At 38.4% G+C, this 13464-nt stretch overlaps 1 protein-coding gene across 6 annotated transcripts in view; it reads left to right on the top strand.

Moving 5' to 3' along the window:
• Window positions 1-13440, top strand: part of TEC (tec protein tyrosine kinase) — a 78843-nt gene extending 65403 nt beyond the window's left edge. For all 6 annotated transcript variants that reach the window (XM_026093661.2, XM_026093660.2, XM_026093662.2 and 3 more), the window contains 11 exons: window positions 523-588; window positions 2299-2353; window positions 2510-2589; window positions 3505-3638; window positions 5236-5310; window positions 5895-6066; window positions 6230-6446; window positions 7010-7074; window positions 8244-8362; window positions 8703-8860; window positions 12331-13440. In XM_026093661.2, coding sequence (XP_025949446.2) covers window positions 523-588; window positions 2299-2353; window positions 2510-2589; window positions 3505-3638; window positions 5236-5310; window positions 5895-6066; window positions 6230-6446; window positions 7010-7074; window positions 8244-8362; window positions 8703-8860; window positions 12331-12408 — 1219 coding nt within the window. In that variant the 3' untranslated portion in view covers window positions 12409-13440. The remainder of the gene's footprint in view (window positions 1-522; window positions 589-2298; window positions 2354-2509; window positions 2590-3504; window positions 3639-5235; window positions 5311-5894; window positions 6067-6229; window positions 6447-7009; window positions 7075-8243; window positions 8363-8702; window positions 8861-12330) is intronic.
• The last annotated feature ends 24 nt before the right edge of the window (window positions 13441-13464 follow it).

Consider the following 13464-nt stretch of genomic DNA (forward strand, 5'->3'; position numbering starts at 1 on the left):
AATGTAAGACTCAGACTTATTCCTGAAGAATCACAGTGAGGTCCCTTAATGACTGCCAGTTCACCAACTGCAATGCTCAGCTTTTACATTCTCTGAGGTAGAACTTTCCTCTACTATTTAAAGGTGAGAGTTTCTATACTTCACGATTTATTAGGTCAATGTTGCAAAATGTTAGGGGTAGTTTTCAGTCGTTTACACACAGCAAGACTGCTGTGGCACTCTCAAAACATGCTCCCAGAGACTGGCTAGTTCATTCACGTGCAGAAGTGACAGCAAAACAGAGTTGCTTGTTTTGACCCTTCTGCTGGTTTTCTTGGATGCTTCTCCTGACTGTTTCAGCTTCTTTAGGTGCAGTAAAAGTTAACTGAGGAAAATGGGTTTCTAGGTAATGAGTATTAGAGTGGGTCTGTAATAAACCAGTGACTGCTAGTGACCTCTGCTAATTAGCAGGATAAAGGATTGTTTTATAGGCATTGAATTTTGTATCTTCTTATTCAGACTTTGTATTATATATTCTTCTAGAAATCAAGGATATATTCCAAGCAACTATGTAACAGGAAAGAAGTCCAACAACCTTGATCAATATGAGTAAGTGAATCTTTAAATTAAAATGTGGAAAAGCATAAAATAAATGCTATGCTTTAAGAATTGCGTAATATTTTTGAAGGTTTAAAAGCAGTTACATTGGTCTTGGAGATTAAAGTTAAATATTTGAAATGTGCATTATGAATATGAAACATTTTTGTTCTCATTCTCCTTACTGATTTTGAGGTTTAATTTAAAATGAAATGAGATGATATAATCAGGCATGTAGTTTTTAGGCTAGTATTATTAACAGCAAATGAAATAAATACCCTCATCATGCTCTGCGATAGACTATGGGAAACATTAAAGGAACTTTACCTATTATGAATGCGCTGAATGTTTTTTAATATCAAAGTGGCACAGCTATCCGAAGTGTGTAGCAGTAATGTAGTAGAAAAGAAAACATTGAGAATCACACAAAATAAACATAAGAGATCAGAGATTTTGGAGGGCAGGTTTAATTTTCAACAAAATATATCATTCGGTGCATTTTAAGTCTCAGTATATGCATGCAGTTCATCAACTAAAAATAGAAAGTTTATTTTTATCCTTTTTTTAATTGCCACAACCAACTGATGTTTAATTATGGAATGCTTCAGAATAAAATCTAACACTCCATTCTCCAAGCCTGTTGTTTTTGATACTCGAATTTCAGTGTAACATGAACTGTTGTGCCTGATGTGCGTGGATGCTTATGACACGCTTCCTGACTCTTAGATAAAATGGAGCTATAAGGAAAGAATATTTAAAACAATTTATGAAACCCCATTAATAGTTCTAAAACTCTACTCTGTCACGTATGGCTCCTACTTCTGTGTTTTGGCAGAAGATAGAATTTCTTTGGGGATTTTGCCTTAAGCTTTTTTAGAGAATATTGCTTTTTCTTTGTTACTTTCTCATCTTTGAGACTTCTGTTACAAGCCCTGCCCTGCCCTGGGCTGTGCTGTGAAACTGGTAGAAAAGGAAGGAACTGGGCTGCCTTATCTGGTCTGGCCACTTTGTGCCTTGCCACCTTGGTGACCTCATCCTGAGTCACTGGAGCGCCCAGGGAGGATTACGCCAGGTCATCTATAAACTGCGGGAAACCACTAGCTCTGGAAGAGCAGAACTTGTATAGAGGCTTCTATACCACTCGCCTAGGTTTTTACCACTCTATCAGCATAGCTCAAAACTATTGCACCACCCCGCTGGCTAGCTCTGTGGGTGTGTGGTTGGTTGGTTTGTTTGTTTGTTTTTAATTCACTGAAACTGGCAGGAATTTCAGTGATTCTTTGGCTGCTTTAACCTGGCTGTGCAGCATAGAGCTCAGGGCTATGCAACAGTCACATTTAGTTCCCTTTTAACCTGCTCTTTGGTAGGTCAGTCCTCCCTTGAAAAGCAAAACTAGTCACAAAGTTATTGAATTAAATAAAAAATCTAGCCATCAGCTCAACAAGTAACTTGACTGGTGTATGGATGGCTACTTCAGAATTTACTTGAGATTGCCAGTCTGCCTTCAGGCTGCCATCCAGAGAAACAACCACTATCAGCATGCTCATATTTGAGAAGTATTTTTCTTGAAAGGTGAGTTATTTCACCTGTATTTTGTTGGCTTCTGTGGGATCTCACTGGATTTATTTCAGAGCATTTTTACGGGTAAGCTGTGCAGCATTTTATGTAAAGAAATCAAGTACCTTGGAGAATTTTTGATCACATAGCGATGTTGTATTGCAGATGGTACAGCAGAAATCTGAACAGAAGCAAGGCAGAACAACTCCTTAGAAATGAGGTGAGTACTGTACTGTTGTATTAGCAACCATAGAATTTAAAGTAGCTTCTTTTATTAAAGTTGAATTTTAGCACATGCAAATCACAGCTTAATTAAAAAAGACATACAGCTTAAAATTGTTTGTGGCATGAAACTGTTGTTGTGCTTGCATTTTAGGACAAAGAAGGTGGTTTTGTGGTGAGAGACTCAAGTCAGCCAGGCCTGTATACAGTTTCCCTTTATACAAAATTTGGAGGGTAAGTGTTTTTTTTTTTTTTTTTTTTTTTGTGGCTGCTCTGTGCATCTTATCTTGTTTGAATTGATTTGCATAAATATTTGAAGTCATAGGCTCGGGGAAAGCCTGAGAGAGAATTCAACAAAGAAATGAGTGCTGCTATTTAAAACAAACAAACAAACAAAACCAGATGACTAAAATTTAAAACTGGTTTCTAGACTCCAGGGTTAGGCCACAATTGCTTTAATCTAACCTAAATGTGAACTGCCACCAGAAGAGGAAACCTCACTTTCCCATGCCGTTCATTCTTTTCCCTCATGCCAGCCCAAATGTCTGTGTGGGTATGTGGTGAGCTGGATCAGGAACTGATCTGGCTGAAAATTAACCTTTTATTGGTTAATCTTCTACTTGACCAGATTATCGAAATGAGTGAGAGTAGCAAATGCTCAGTATCTCTGAAATTTGAGCTCCTGCTGAAGTGTTTAACAGGGGGCAGCCGTGCAGACTGTGTTTGTGCCCTCCCTCGGGCGATGGAGATGTGTGCTGCATCCAAACACTCCCTGGGAAAGGCTGGTGTCTCCCAGGCCTCGAAAGCGGGTGGGAAATGCTGTGCATCCCTTTCCTGGGGGCTGCGTCTGAGCTACTCCCCTGTGACACTGGGCAAGTGGAGCCCCTCTGCTGTCGCCCCTAGTGCCGGTGAGCAGCTGCCAGCTTTTCAACTCAAAGTGGAGGAGTAACATGCTACTTCCAGCTATGGTGGGAAGACGTGTGGGATGGACCTATTTGATCTCGCCTGCATTTGTGCAGTTCTTCAGGTGTGAAAGTTACTTAGTCTGTTTTGTATGTTGCCTCTGTATAAAAGTGTTCTTTTTCGCATCTATATATTTCTTTTTTAAAATTCACAAGAAATGGCATTGTATTTATTTTTTTTCTTTAGAGAAGGTTCATCAGGAATAAGACACTACCATATAAAAGAAACAGTGACATCACCAAAACAGTTCTACCTCGCAGAAAAACATCTTTTTAGCTCCATTCCAGAAATAATTGAGTATCATAAACATAATGCAGCAGGTAAAAGAATCTGATTTTCTTGTCACTTAGGGTGGATTTGAAAAGGTGTATTAGGGTTTTGGTGATGGTTTTTATGTTTGTATAGGTCTTTCTTGCTTTGAAAATAAACTCATATATGTTTACTATAATACTATATATTTACTCCCTATATATACATACATGCACACACATGTGCATATATTTACTCTTCCTGTTATTAGCATAGTCTAGTGGATGTACGTGAGCAACAGCGGGCATCTGAAGCCTCTGGCTTTATGAAGACAGATGGCGTTTTCTTTTTTTCAGCCTTCTCTATTACATTTTACATATCATTCAGCTGACATTCCTATTTGTTTGCTACATAGTGGGCTAGGTCCTTTTTCCTGGCTGAGAGATAAGCCTAGAGCAATCCAGGCTAAGGTGTGGCAGAAATCATTTTTGACAGTCTTGGTGCCTCTCAGTGCACCCTGATCCCCAGTATAACAAAAAACAGCTATATCAGGTCAGGGAAAAAAAAATCACTTAGCTCAGCATCATGTCTGCAATAACAGCCTATAACCCACAGCAGATGCATAGGGATGGTACTTCCCCAGAGTACTCTCCAAGGCCTAGCTTATTTTACGTGCAGGTCACCATTCAAAATAATCTAGTCCACATGTAAGAAGCAGATAAGGAGAACAGTAATACGTTGTTCAGGAAGTCCCTGAAGATGTGTCTTTATAAAGCTTAGATGCTGTAGATCTTCTGCTGACGGCTGGTGCTGGTGTCTACCCACTGTGTGATAAGATGGGGAGAGTTTAGGAATCCTCCTGACATTGAGGTTATGTTCCCTAGGCTTTATAGCCAGAATCCACTTACCATTAAGCACAGCAGAATATGGTTCAAGACACAGATACTAATATACTATTCTTTTTCACGTTCTGTGCTTAAATTTCCATCATGAGATATTTTCAAGATGCTTATATTAAATTTGGTTGACCGGGCATCTCCTGATGATATTCTGGGACAGGTTTATTTTATCGGTTGCATAGCTGTTTCCCTTTCTGAAAAATCTACTTTGAAACATGACGCTGTTTCTCATTATAATTAATTTTACTACTTATTTTTAATAGCTTCATTCTTTTTACTCTATGTCTTAAGTTCTGACAAGATTTTAGGAGATTATTGAATTAGTGTGCAGCACTTAGTTTTGTATATATAAAATCCCCTTGTGAAACTGGTGGGATTTATACGTACAAATCAAAAATGATCAACAGTAACAATGCGAATATACATTTTAGACAATCTTTCTGATCTGATTTATGAAAGATGTAGGCTCTGTTCAGCAATTATTTCAGTGCCAGCATAACTGTAATGTACAAATATGTATGCATAAATCTATATCCATCTCTCACCAGTAAAGGTGATGCAGCAATTTAGGCCCAACAGGTAGCTCCTATGTACCTATTGTAAGCATTTTGAATAGTCAAAATGATGCAATAGCAGAAAAAACAGTCAAAGCTAAATATGTCTATAAGCTTATTGTTAGTCGGTTCACGGGGAACAAGTGGCTGATTGACTGCCTAGCACTCTTTCGGTAGTAAACTATGTCCCTTGATGAATTATCTTTGAAATTCAGGTCTTGTTACCAGGCTGCGCTACCCAGTGACCCCAAAGAAGACAACAGCACCAACAACTGCAGGGTTCAGCTATGGTAATTGTATGTTTTTATGTTAATCTGTGCATAACTTCTCTAATAATCTTGTATATGTGAATTGTTGCAATATTTTCTAAAAAAAATTTTTCTAAAAATTCTGTGGACACCATGAGCTCTGTGTGATTACTGAGCTGTGCCTTTGCTCTTTCATAAGCTGTCAGACTTCTTTCATAAACTTGGTCCTTTGATCTTTGTCTGTGGATTGATTACTTTCAATTCAGAATAATCCATTTTAAGCATGGCACATCAGATGACATGAATAGCTTCTACACATTGGCACAATTTTATATAATAGCAGCCTGTTGAATCAAGTCTGATAATACCAGTATGTAAATACTGGCTTCAGAAAATTTGATTTTTACCTTCTGTGTTGGGCAGCAGCTGCTTATAGCTTGTGTCTACCTAACTACTTATGTTTGTGTTTTAAGATACAGAAGTGCTATGTTTTCAAATTAATTATAAGCTTTCTCCCCAGGTTCTGTAACTTGCTGTAATAGTCTGGTGTTTCCGTTTCCTCCTCCCTATTACCATCAGCTCAGTATGTTCTCTAATATAACGTTGGTTTTTGGTTGGTTTTATAGAGAAATGGGAAATCAATCCATCAGAGCTGACCTTCATGAGAGAACTAGGGAGCGGTCTCTTTGGAGTAGTGCGTCTGGGGAAATGGAGGGCGCAGTATAAAGTAGCCATCAAAGCAATTCGGGAAGGTGCAATGTATGAAGAGGATTTCATTGAAGAAGCTAAAGTGATGATGTGAGTTGCTGCACAGTGGCACTTCTGTTGCCAGCTCTAGGCTTCTGATGCAGTATGCTGATAAGACACCTCAGGCAGATGGCATTTTTACAGTTTCTTGGGGGTGGAGAGCTAGTGCTGGGTGGAGGAAGTAATAGTAACTACATGATTTCAATCTTTTCAGGAAATTAACACATCCTAAATTAGTTCAGCTGTACGGTGTGTGCACACAACAGAGACCTATTTACATAGTGACAGAATTCATGGAGCATGGCTGCCTGCTGAACTACCTGCGGCAAAAACGCGGGCTCTTGAGCAAAGACGTGCTGCTGACTATGTGCCAAGATGTGTGTGAAGGAATGGAGTACCTGGAGAGGAACAGCTTTATCCATAGAGACCTGGTAACATCCCATTATGCAATATACACTTTTTTAAACTGATATATTTAAACATATCTATTCCATGTTGAAAGCACCTGCTTGTGGAAAGAAAAAAAAAAAAAAAGCTTTTATTTTTGCAGAGAATTAAGTGCTGTAAGTTGGCTCTTTAGGCTCCAAGCAAGACTCTAAAGTTGCCCTGTACAGAGAAAGTTCAGAGCTTTATCTCTCCCTACAAAATAGAGCAAAATCTCTCCAGAATGTTTGTCAAGAGTTAACAGCTGTTTCTGCTGAAATAACAGCATATCTTTGTTCTGTATTGGTGCCATTTCACCACTCATTAATCCTCCGAGATAATTTTTCCTGCTTTTTTTTATTTTATTTTTACAAAATGTTTCAGTTATCATAATATGATTAAGACCAAATGTATGTGTACTTTTTATTCTTGATCGTAATGAGAATACCTCACTGAATTTGGTAAATCAATTAACTTTCTAAGCAATGAGGACAAAGTCCTCACTGGGCAGTTGCAATTTGTCTGAAAGAGACTGCAAATTTTAATCCAAATCTAACTGTTCCTTTTGTAGGCTGCCAGAAACTGCTTAGTGAATGATTCAGGAGTGGTCAAAGTGTCTGATTTTGGCATGACAAGGTATGGCTACAAACATGCGAGTATACAAACATCCTTGCAGTGATTTTTTTTTTTTTTTTTTTTTTTTTTTTTAATTCACCTAGCCCTTGCAGTTACCTGTAAGACAACAAATGTCTGGCAGAATTACAGGCAAAAATTATATTTTCTTGATCTCTCCAAGGAATTCTCCCTTGGTTGATTTCCCCCCTGCCCATTGCCTTTAAATATTATTCATTCTGTGGTCATGTATCTATTTCCTTATTCTCTTTGAGTCTGGAAAAGCAGAACAAGGTAGTTCATTCTGTAAAGAATTAGGTGTGTCTAGCTCTTACTATGAGAGGCCTGACTTTAAGTTGATTTCTTGGTCTGATCGGCCTTCTATTACAAACTTGCTGTAAATTCTGTAACAACTTTATAAATTTTAATTTCCTGGTGATGCAGGAGGCATGTTAGAATCTGTCTCTTGGATAGCAGAGCTTGGATTAAAGAGATAGTAATTGTCAATGTGTATTTTGGCAAATAAATGCAGCAAAGAGGCTGCTCAGTCAGACAGGGATCCTCTCCGAGTGGATGTTTCAGAGCTGCATCTCATTAGCCAAAGCATCGTGAGGTGCTGAGACCTGGAGAGAGTTTAATTTACTGCTCTCGTTGGCCCAGGTGGGTGATGTGTGGGTGAGGCTGGGACTGGGCAGGGAGCACTTACAAGAAAGGAGGAAAAAAAAAAAGCACCTGGGCTTCAACAGTGCTGTTCTTGGCTCTGCTGACCTTCTGTGCTGCTGGACTTGCATGTGCCCTGAAGTCTGAATTCAGACTGACAGATGAGGAGTAGAGCAAGAAATTGACACTTTCACATTTCTTCTAGAAACAGAAATAGAAATTGAATAAATGTTAAATGTAATTTTGATTTTAATTACATTTTAACTTTAGTATAAATATAAATTTAACTTGTATGTGGCTTAGACCTGTGTCATATAGCTACTAACCACAAGAGAAGGCTCCGAGTTAATAAGAAAAATTAACTGGCTCTTAACTGAAACCTTAGTACCACATGACAAAAAATTTCTTGAGTGGTGCTAAGGTTTCAGTCATGACCACTAGGTGGCAATATGAGCTTCTAATATTCGAATCCAAATTAAACTATAATCTGCAGGTTTGGAGGCTGTTCGAAGGATTTTGTTTTTATTTTCTAGGTATGTTCTTGATGATCAATACACAAGCTCTTCAGGGGCTAAGTTTCCTGTGAAGTGGTGTCCCCCAGAAGTTTTTAATTATAGCCGATTCAGCAGCAAATCAGATGTCTGGTCATTTGGTAAGGCTCATCATTGAAATAAAACATTATTTTTTAGTTTATCAACAAGCGGATGAACTCCAATTTTCAAGACTTCAGACTTCTAAGAAGCAGCTCAGTGAAACCATTTGCCATAGTTTTATGCTTGCATAAAGTTCCACAGAGATCATGAAAACTGCTTTTTTTTTTTTTAAACTCATGCTAATAAAGACTTCTTCAGACACATTTGAACGCTTTCTAGAATATAGATCTCAAAGAAGCTCTTTCCCTATCAGAAAACTTGTGCCTAGCTCTTGAAGTGCATGTTTATTTTACAGAAATATTTTTGCTTATTTTCTTAATGTTTATTTTCACTTTTTAGGTGTTTTAATGTGGGAAGTATTTACAGAAGGAAAAATGCCCTTTGAAAAAAGCTCCAACTATGAAGTGGTAACTATGGTTAGCCAAGGACATCGTTTGTATCGGCCCAAATTAGCCTGTAAGCTGGTGTATGATGTCATGATGATGTGCTGGCAGGAGGTATATATTATTTTTTCTTATTTTTTGTCTTTGAATTGACAAGAGTTCAATCTAGCAACAGCAATTAATCTCCACTGCAGTATTCTGACTGTCTCTTAGTCAGGCTGTGCAGTCTTATCTATGTACCCTTGCTTCCTGAGGGAATATTCACAATGGGAGCTATTGGCTTCTGGAGCAAAAATGACCAGGATATCCTCCATATACAGGCTGTTCAAGAAAGAGAAGAAAAGGAGCACAAGGAAGAGAATATAGTTCCTGATCCACTACTGATTGTGCATAAAAGATGGGGCACAATAGATGGGAAGTAGGCCAGAGCTGAATGTTCATAGCCACTCACAGATGATGGAAAAAGTGTAAATTTGCTGCATAAAAAGAACCAACTGAATGAAGTATTGTTCTCTAGTCAGGTCAGTGGGAGAATGAGTTTAGTTTAGTCACTAATGTCTGTCTTACATGGAACAAACAGAGGGGGAAAGTGGAGAGTATAAGAGTAGTCAAATAGGATTTTAACACAACTGAGGTAACTGATCATAGGTTTTGCACGTAAAACTAGATGCAGACGAAGAAGTAAAAAGGTAGAGAGTCAAGGCTTAACAACACATACGGTTTAATAAGGACAGTGGGACAGCTAAGGACCACACCCCCATGACAAGGGTCGCCATATTTCCAAAAACAAAGTTCTGAGACATTAGGAAAGGAGGAATTGCAGAGGGGGAAACACTGCCCGTCCCATTCCTTCCCCTGAGCTGGAGTCCCAGGCACAGAGAGAAGGCCCCTGCTTCCCTTGGAGACTTCCAGACTTCTCACGTCTGCCTGGATGAACTCCACAGGGTGGCGGGAGGGCAGGGAAAAGCAGGGTGCGTGGGACCTGTTATGGCACAGAGGGCTTTGAAGGAGTTACCTTGAGTGCTGGATGCAGCAGCACCACTGAAGTGCAGTGATCTGCCCAGGATAACACTAAAGTAAAGCTAATGAACTTGGACAGAGCTCTGCTCTAACGAGGTTATGGTGCTCTCCATAGCATGAATTAGACCGTCATTGCACAGGCAACCTAATACAGCGTCACTCCATGCTGCTGCCAAGTGAGATGATACTCCCTTTCTTCCATCTCCTCCTGTTTTCTGGCCCTGCCAGTCAGGCCCCAAGACAGAGCTTGCCTGTGCCTGTACAGATGCTTGTGGGTTTCCTGGTGCCACTCGTTGCAGGATGGTATGAGGCTGAGGGATGGACAGACGGACAGGCAGGGGAAGAAGTGACCTGGAGTGAGTGGGGAAGGCAAGGACAGCCTGGCTTCCTTCTAGATCCACTAGGATCCAGGTCCTCCTAGATCCACTTCATCCTTCTTCCACTGATCCTGGAAGTGTCATTTCAGTACAAGTGCACTATGTTTATATATGCAACTTGATAGTAAAAAAGGGTCACTGACATTACAAATAGTGAGTGAAAGAGGAGCTGGAAAGGAAGGAAAGGTTAGATGCTGCTGTTCTACACAGTAATCCACCTAGTCACAAAAACCTGTAGAAGACGCTGGAGCCACATTTCAAGGCTTCTGGATCAAATAACCAGACAAATCTGAAGACTTCCATTTGAAGTTTTTCACGTGCTTTTTCCCACCCACCACTTGTTCCCTTCTGCTACCATTGATAGTATTTGTATGGGTAAACCCATACAAATTTACCATTGTCCCCGGTGACAACAGGGCAGGTCCCCTGTGACATGATGATTCTGGTACTGGGTTAACATTCTTGGAGCTATTTGTCCCTGTTTTTTTGTTTATTTCTAAAACAAAGATCAAACCATGGTTTGCAACTGAACTAGAGCTGCAATAAGAACAACTACTGAGGAAGTTTCTGTGAAATAAATGGACTGTCAGATTAAGTATGCAAAGGCATTTAATAACAAAATGAAATAATCAGTAAATCTGTGCTGGTCAATATTATATCTGTGTACAAACAGTTCTAGCAAAACTGTATCAGTCAGAATGCCTGAAAGTGGAGACCTTAATTCTATACTGCCTCAGTTTATTGATCATTACAGAAACATGTCAGAATGACCAAAAATATTTCTAAAAGAATACTACTGTGCCTGAATATAAACTATACAGAAAATACAGATTAGGCTGCAGTTGAACCTAAACACAAATCCAAAGGTTTACAAAGAAAGATAAAAAATACTGTACTACAACAAGTGATTTATTTCTAGTTGATCTTTGCCCCAGAGATGCTTGAGAAAGACTGCTCTTTGCCAGAGTGAAGATGACATACTGTCTGACACTTGTCTTAGTGGAGAAGTTGCTAGAACAAAGAGTAATTAGTCATCAACCAACTCATATCTAAATATTAGATAATATCTAAAGCTTACAAAGTGCTGGTTTATGAAGCAAAAAGTACATTTAAAACAGCAACTGTCCTGGAGGGCTGCAGAGTGACACATGTCTATAGGTTAAAAAGCCTGTTCACAGGAACCAAGAAATTTCAGGTCATTAAACTTTGTTTGTATTAGGTAACCTGCTTAGAATGGCCATTAAAATGGAATAATAAATCACCTCAAAGATCATAAGTTGTTAAGGTTCTTTGAATATTGATATTCATTTATAGAATTTGTGAGCATTAATGAATTGACTAAAAGTTCATTGATTTCATCAGGGATTATATTAATAAAGTAAAAAGTTACCATGCATGAGAAAATCTTTCTGAATCTCAAACAGGACACAAACAGTGGCAACAAATGTTCAATATGTCATAAGATGATTAACCATAGGTGCCTCTGACCTTGTTTAATAAATTTATTAATAAACTTGAAAAGGGAAATGAATACTGATGCGTCAAAATTTAGCAGATGTTACGAATTGAATTAGGTTGTTAAATGGAGGAAAAGTGCAAGTAACACAGACATTCAAAAGATGCTAAATTAACTACCACATGGTCAGTAAAGAGACTACATCAATGTATTGCCATAACTAAATGAAGCAAACGGGCTGTTACAACACAGATGGAACTGTATGGAAAAAGAGCAATAGAATAATGCTGTTATACAAATCTATGTAGTAGTCTCATTTCTCAGTCCAAAAAATAAGCATTGAAATAAGATACTTCGGAGAAGGACACTCAAAATACTGAAGAGCATGAACAATTTGCATGAAGAAAGATTGCAAAAATTTATTAGGGGTGAGAGAGTAGGAAGAAAAGTGAAAAAGGACAGTAGTATACAAAGTGATGAATTATATGAAGACCATAGTCCAGCAACACCTCTTCACAGCTTCTCAAAACAAAAAATAAGGTGAAACTTACTGCAATTAAGTGATGCATTCAAAAGCATCACAGGAACAGCACAAGGAAATATTTTTTCACATCACATTTAATGAGATGGTAAATGCACTGCCATGGAATGATATTGAGACCAAGAATTTATCAAAACTGACATAACTTTAGTACATTCTGATTAACAACAGTGCATGCTTTTGTTTTTAGAAACCAGAGGCACGGCCTACTTTTGAAGACTTGCTTCACACAATCATTGACATTGCAGAGGGTGAAGATACTTTCTGAAGAAAAACAGCAGCAGCCCAAGTATGGGAAAGAATTCACATTCGACAGATATAGCCTCAAGCCTTTAAAAAAGAAATGATCCTGTAAGCTGCTGGATGTTGCTAAAGAGTGTGGGGAGCCTGTAACATTTGCTGCACTTCAACCCAGGGAGTTATACATGATTCTGGGAAATGTTCACAATACCTTCAGCAATACTAACAGTCCCTATATTTTCTCTGAAAAGTCGGCACCGCATAATGGACAAACTGAGCTCTCTCTGGGGAAAGAGAGAGAATGTGAGCAAAGCCCAAGAGCTTAGTTTGCATTTACTGGGTTGTGTTTATGTGTATACAGTCCATGTTTCTGAGTTTCTCTTTACTCAGGCAATAGAAATGGTAGTAGTAGTGATTTGCATACTTTAAAATTGAAGGTATCTATTAATAGCTAGTTACTGACATTGAAGTGTTTCCAGAGATTCCTCAGAAACATTATTTTTTTCAGTTGATGGTTGTTCTATGACACATCAAGAACACAAAACATGCCTCTTTCCTTTGCACACAGTGAGTTGCCAGCGATGCAGTCATTGGTTTGGTATAACACTCAAAAGCTTCGCCTAAGAACCGAGCTGTGATATGCCGAGGCCTTCTAGGGCCTCTCTTCAAAGACCTTCCAAGATTAGTCTTAACATTATGAAAAATAAATCCAAGATTCAGCACAACTGGCTGTCAGTGTACTATATACCTGGTTTTTGATTAATTATAAAATAATTTATATTGTATTGTAAATATATAGATTCTATACATTTATTTATATAAAGTGTGAGTGTTCTCCTCTTGAAATTTTCAAGCATGAGTTTGTTCTACCTTAACTTACATACTCAACTCCATATATGAGATTGTAAATGAAAGAAATTACACCCTCATTAGAGGAGAGCTCCTTTTCCTATCTTTGTCATCTGTATGTACAATGATCTAACCTTTCTGTTCTTAACAGAAAATGTCATATTGTGTGTGTGTGTAAATAAACTGAATGTTATCTGTTGTTTGGAACAGAGTAATGTGTTGCAAATAATTTATT

This window comes from Dromaius novaehollandiae, chromosome 4 (genome assembly GCF_036370855.1).
Source record: "Dromaius novaehollandiae isolate bDroNov1 chromosome 4, bDroNov1.hap1, whole genome shotgun sequence".
NCBI classification, from domain to species: domain Eukaryota; kingdom Metazoa; phylum Chordata; class Aves; order Casuariiformes; family Dromaiidae; genus Dromaius; species Dromaius novaehollandiae.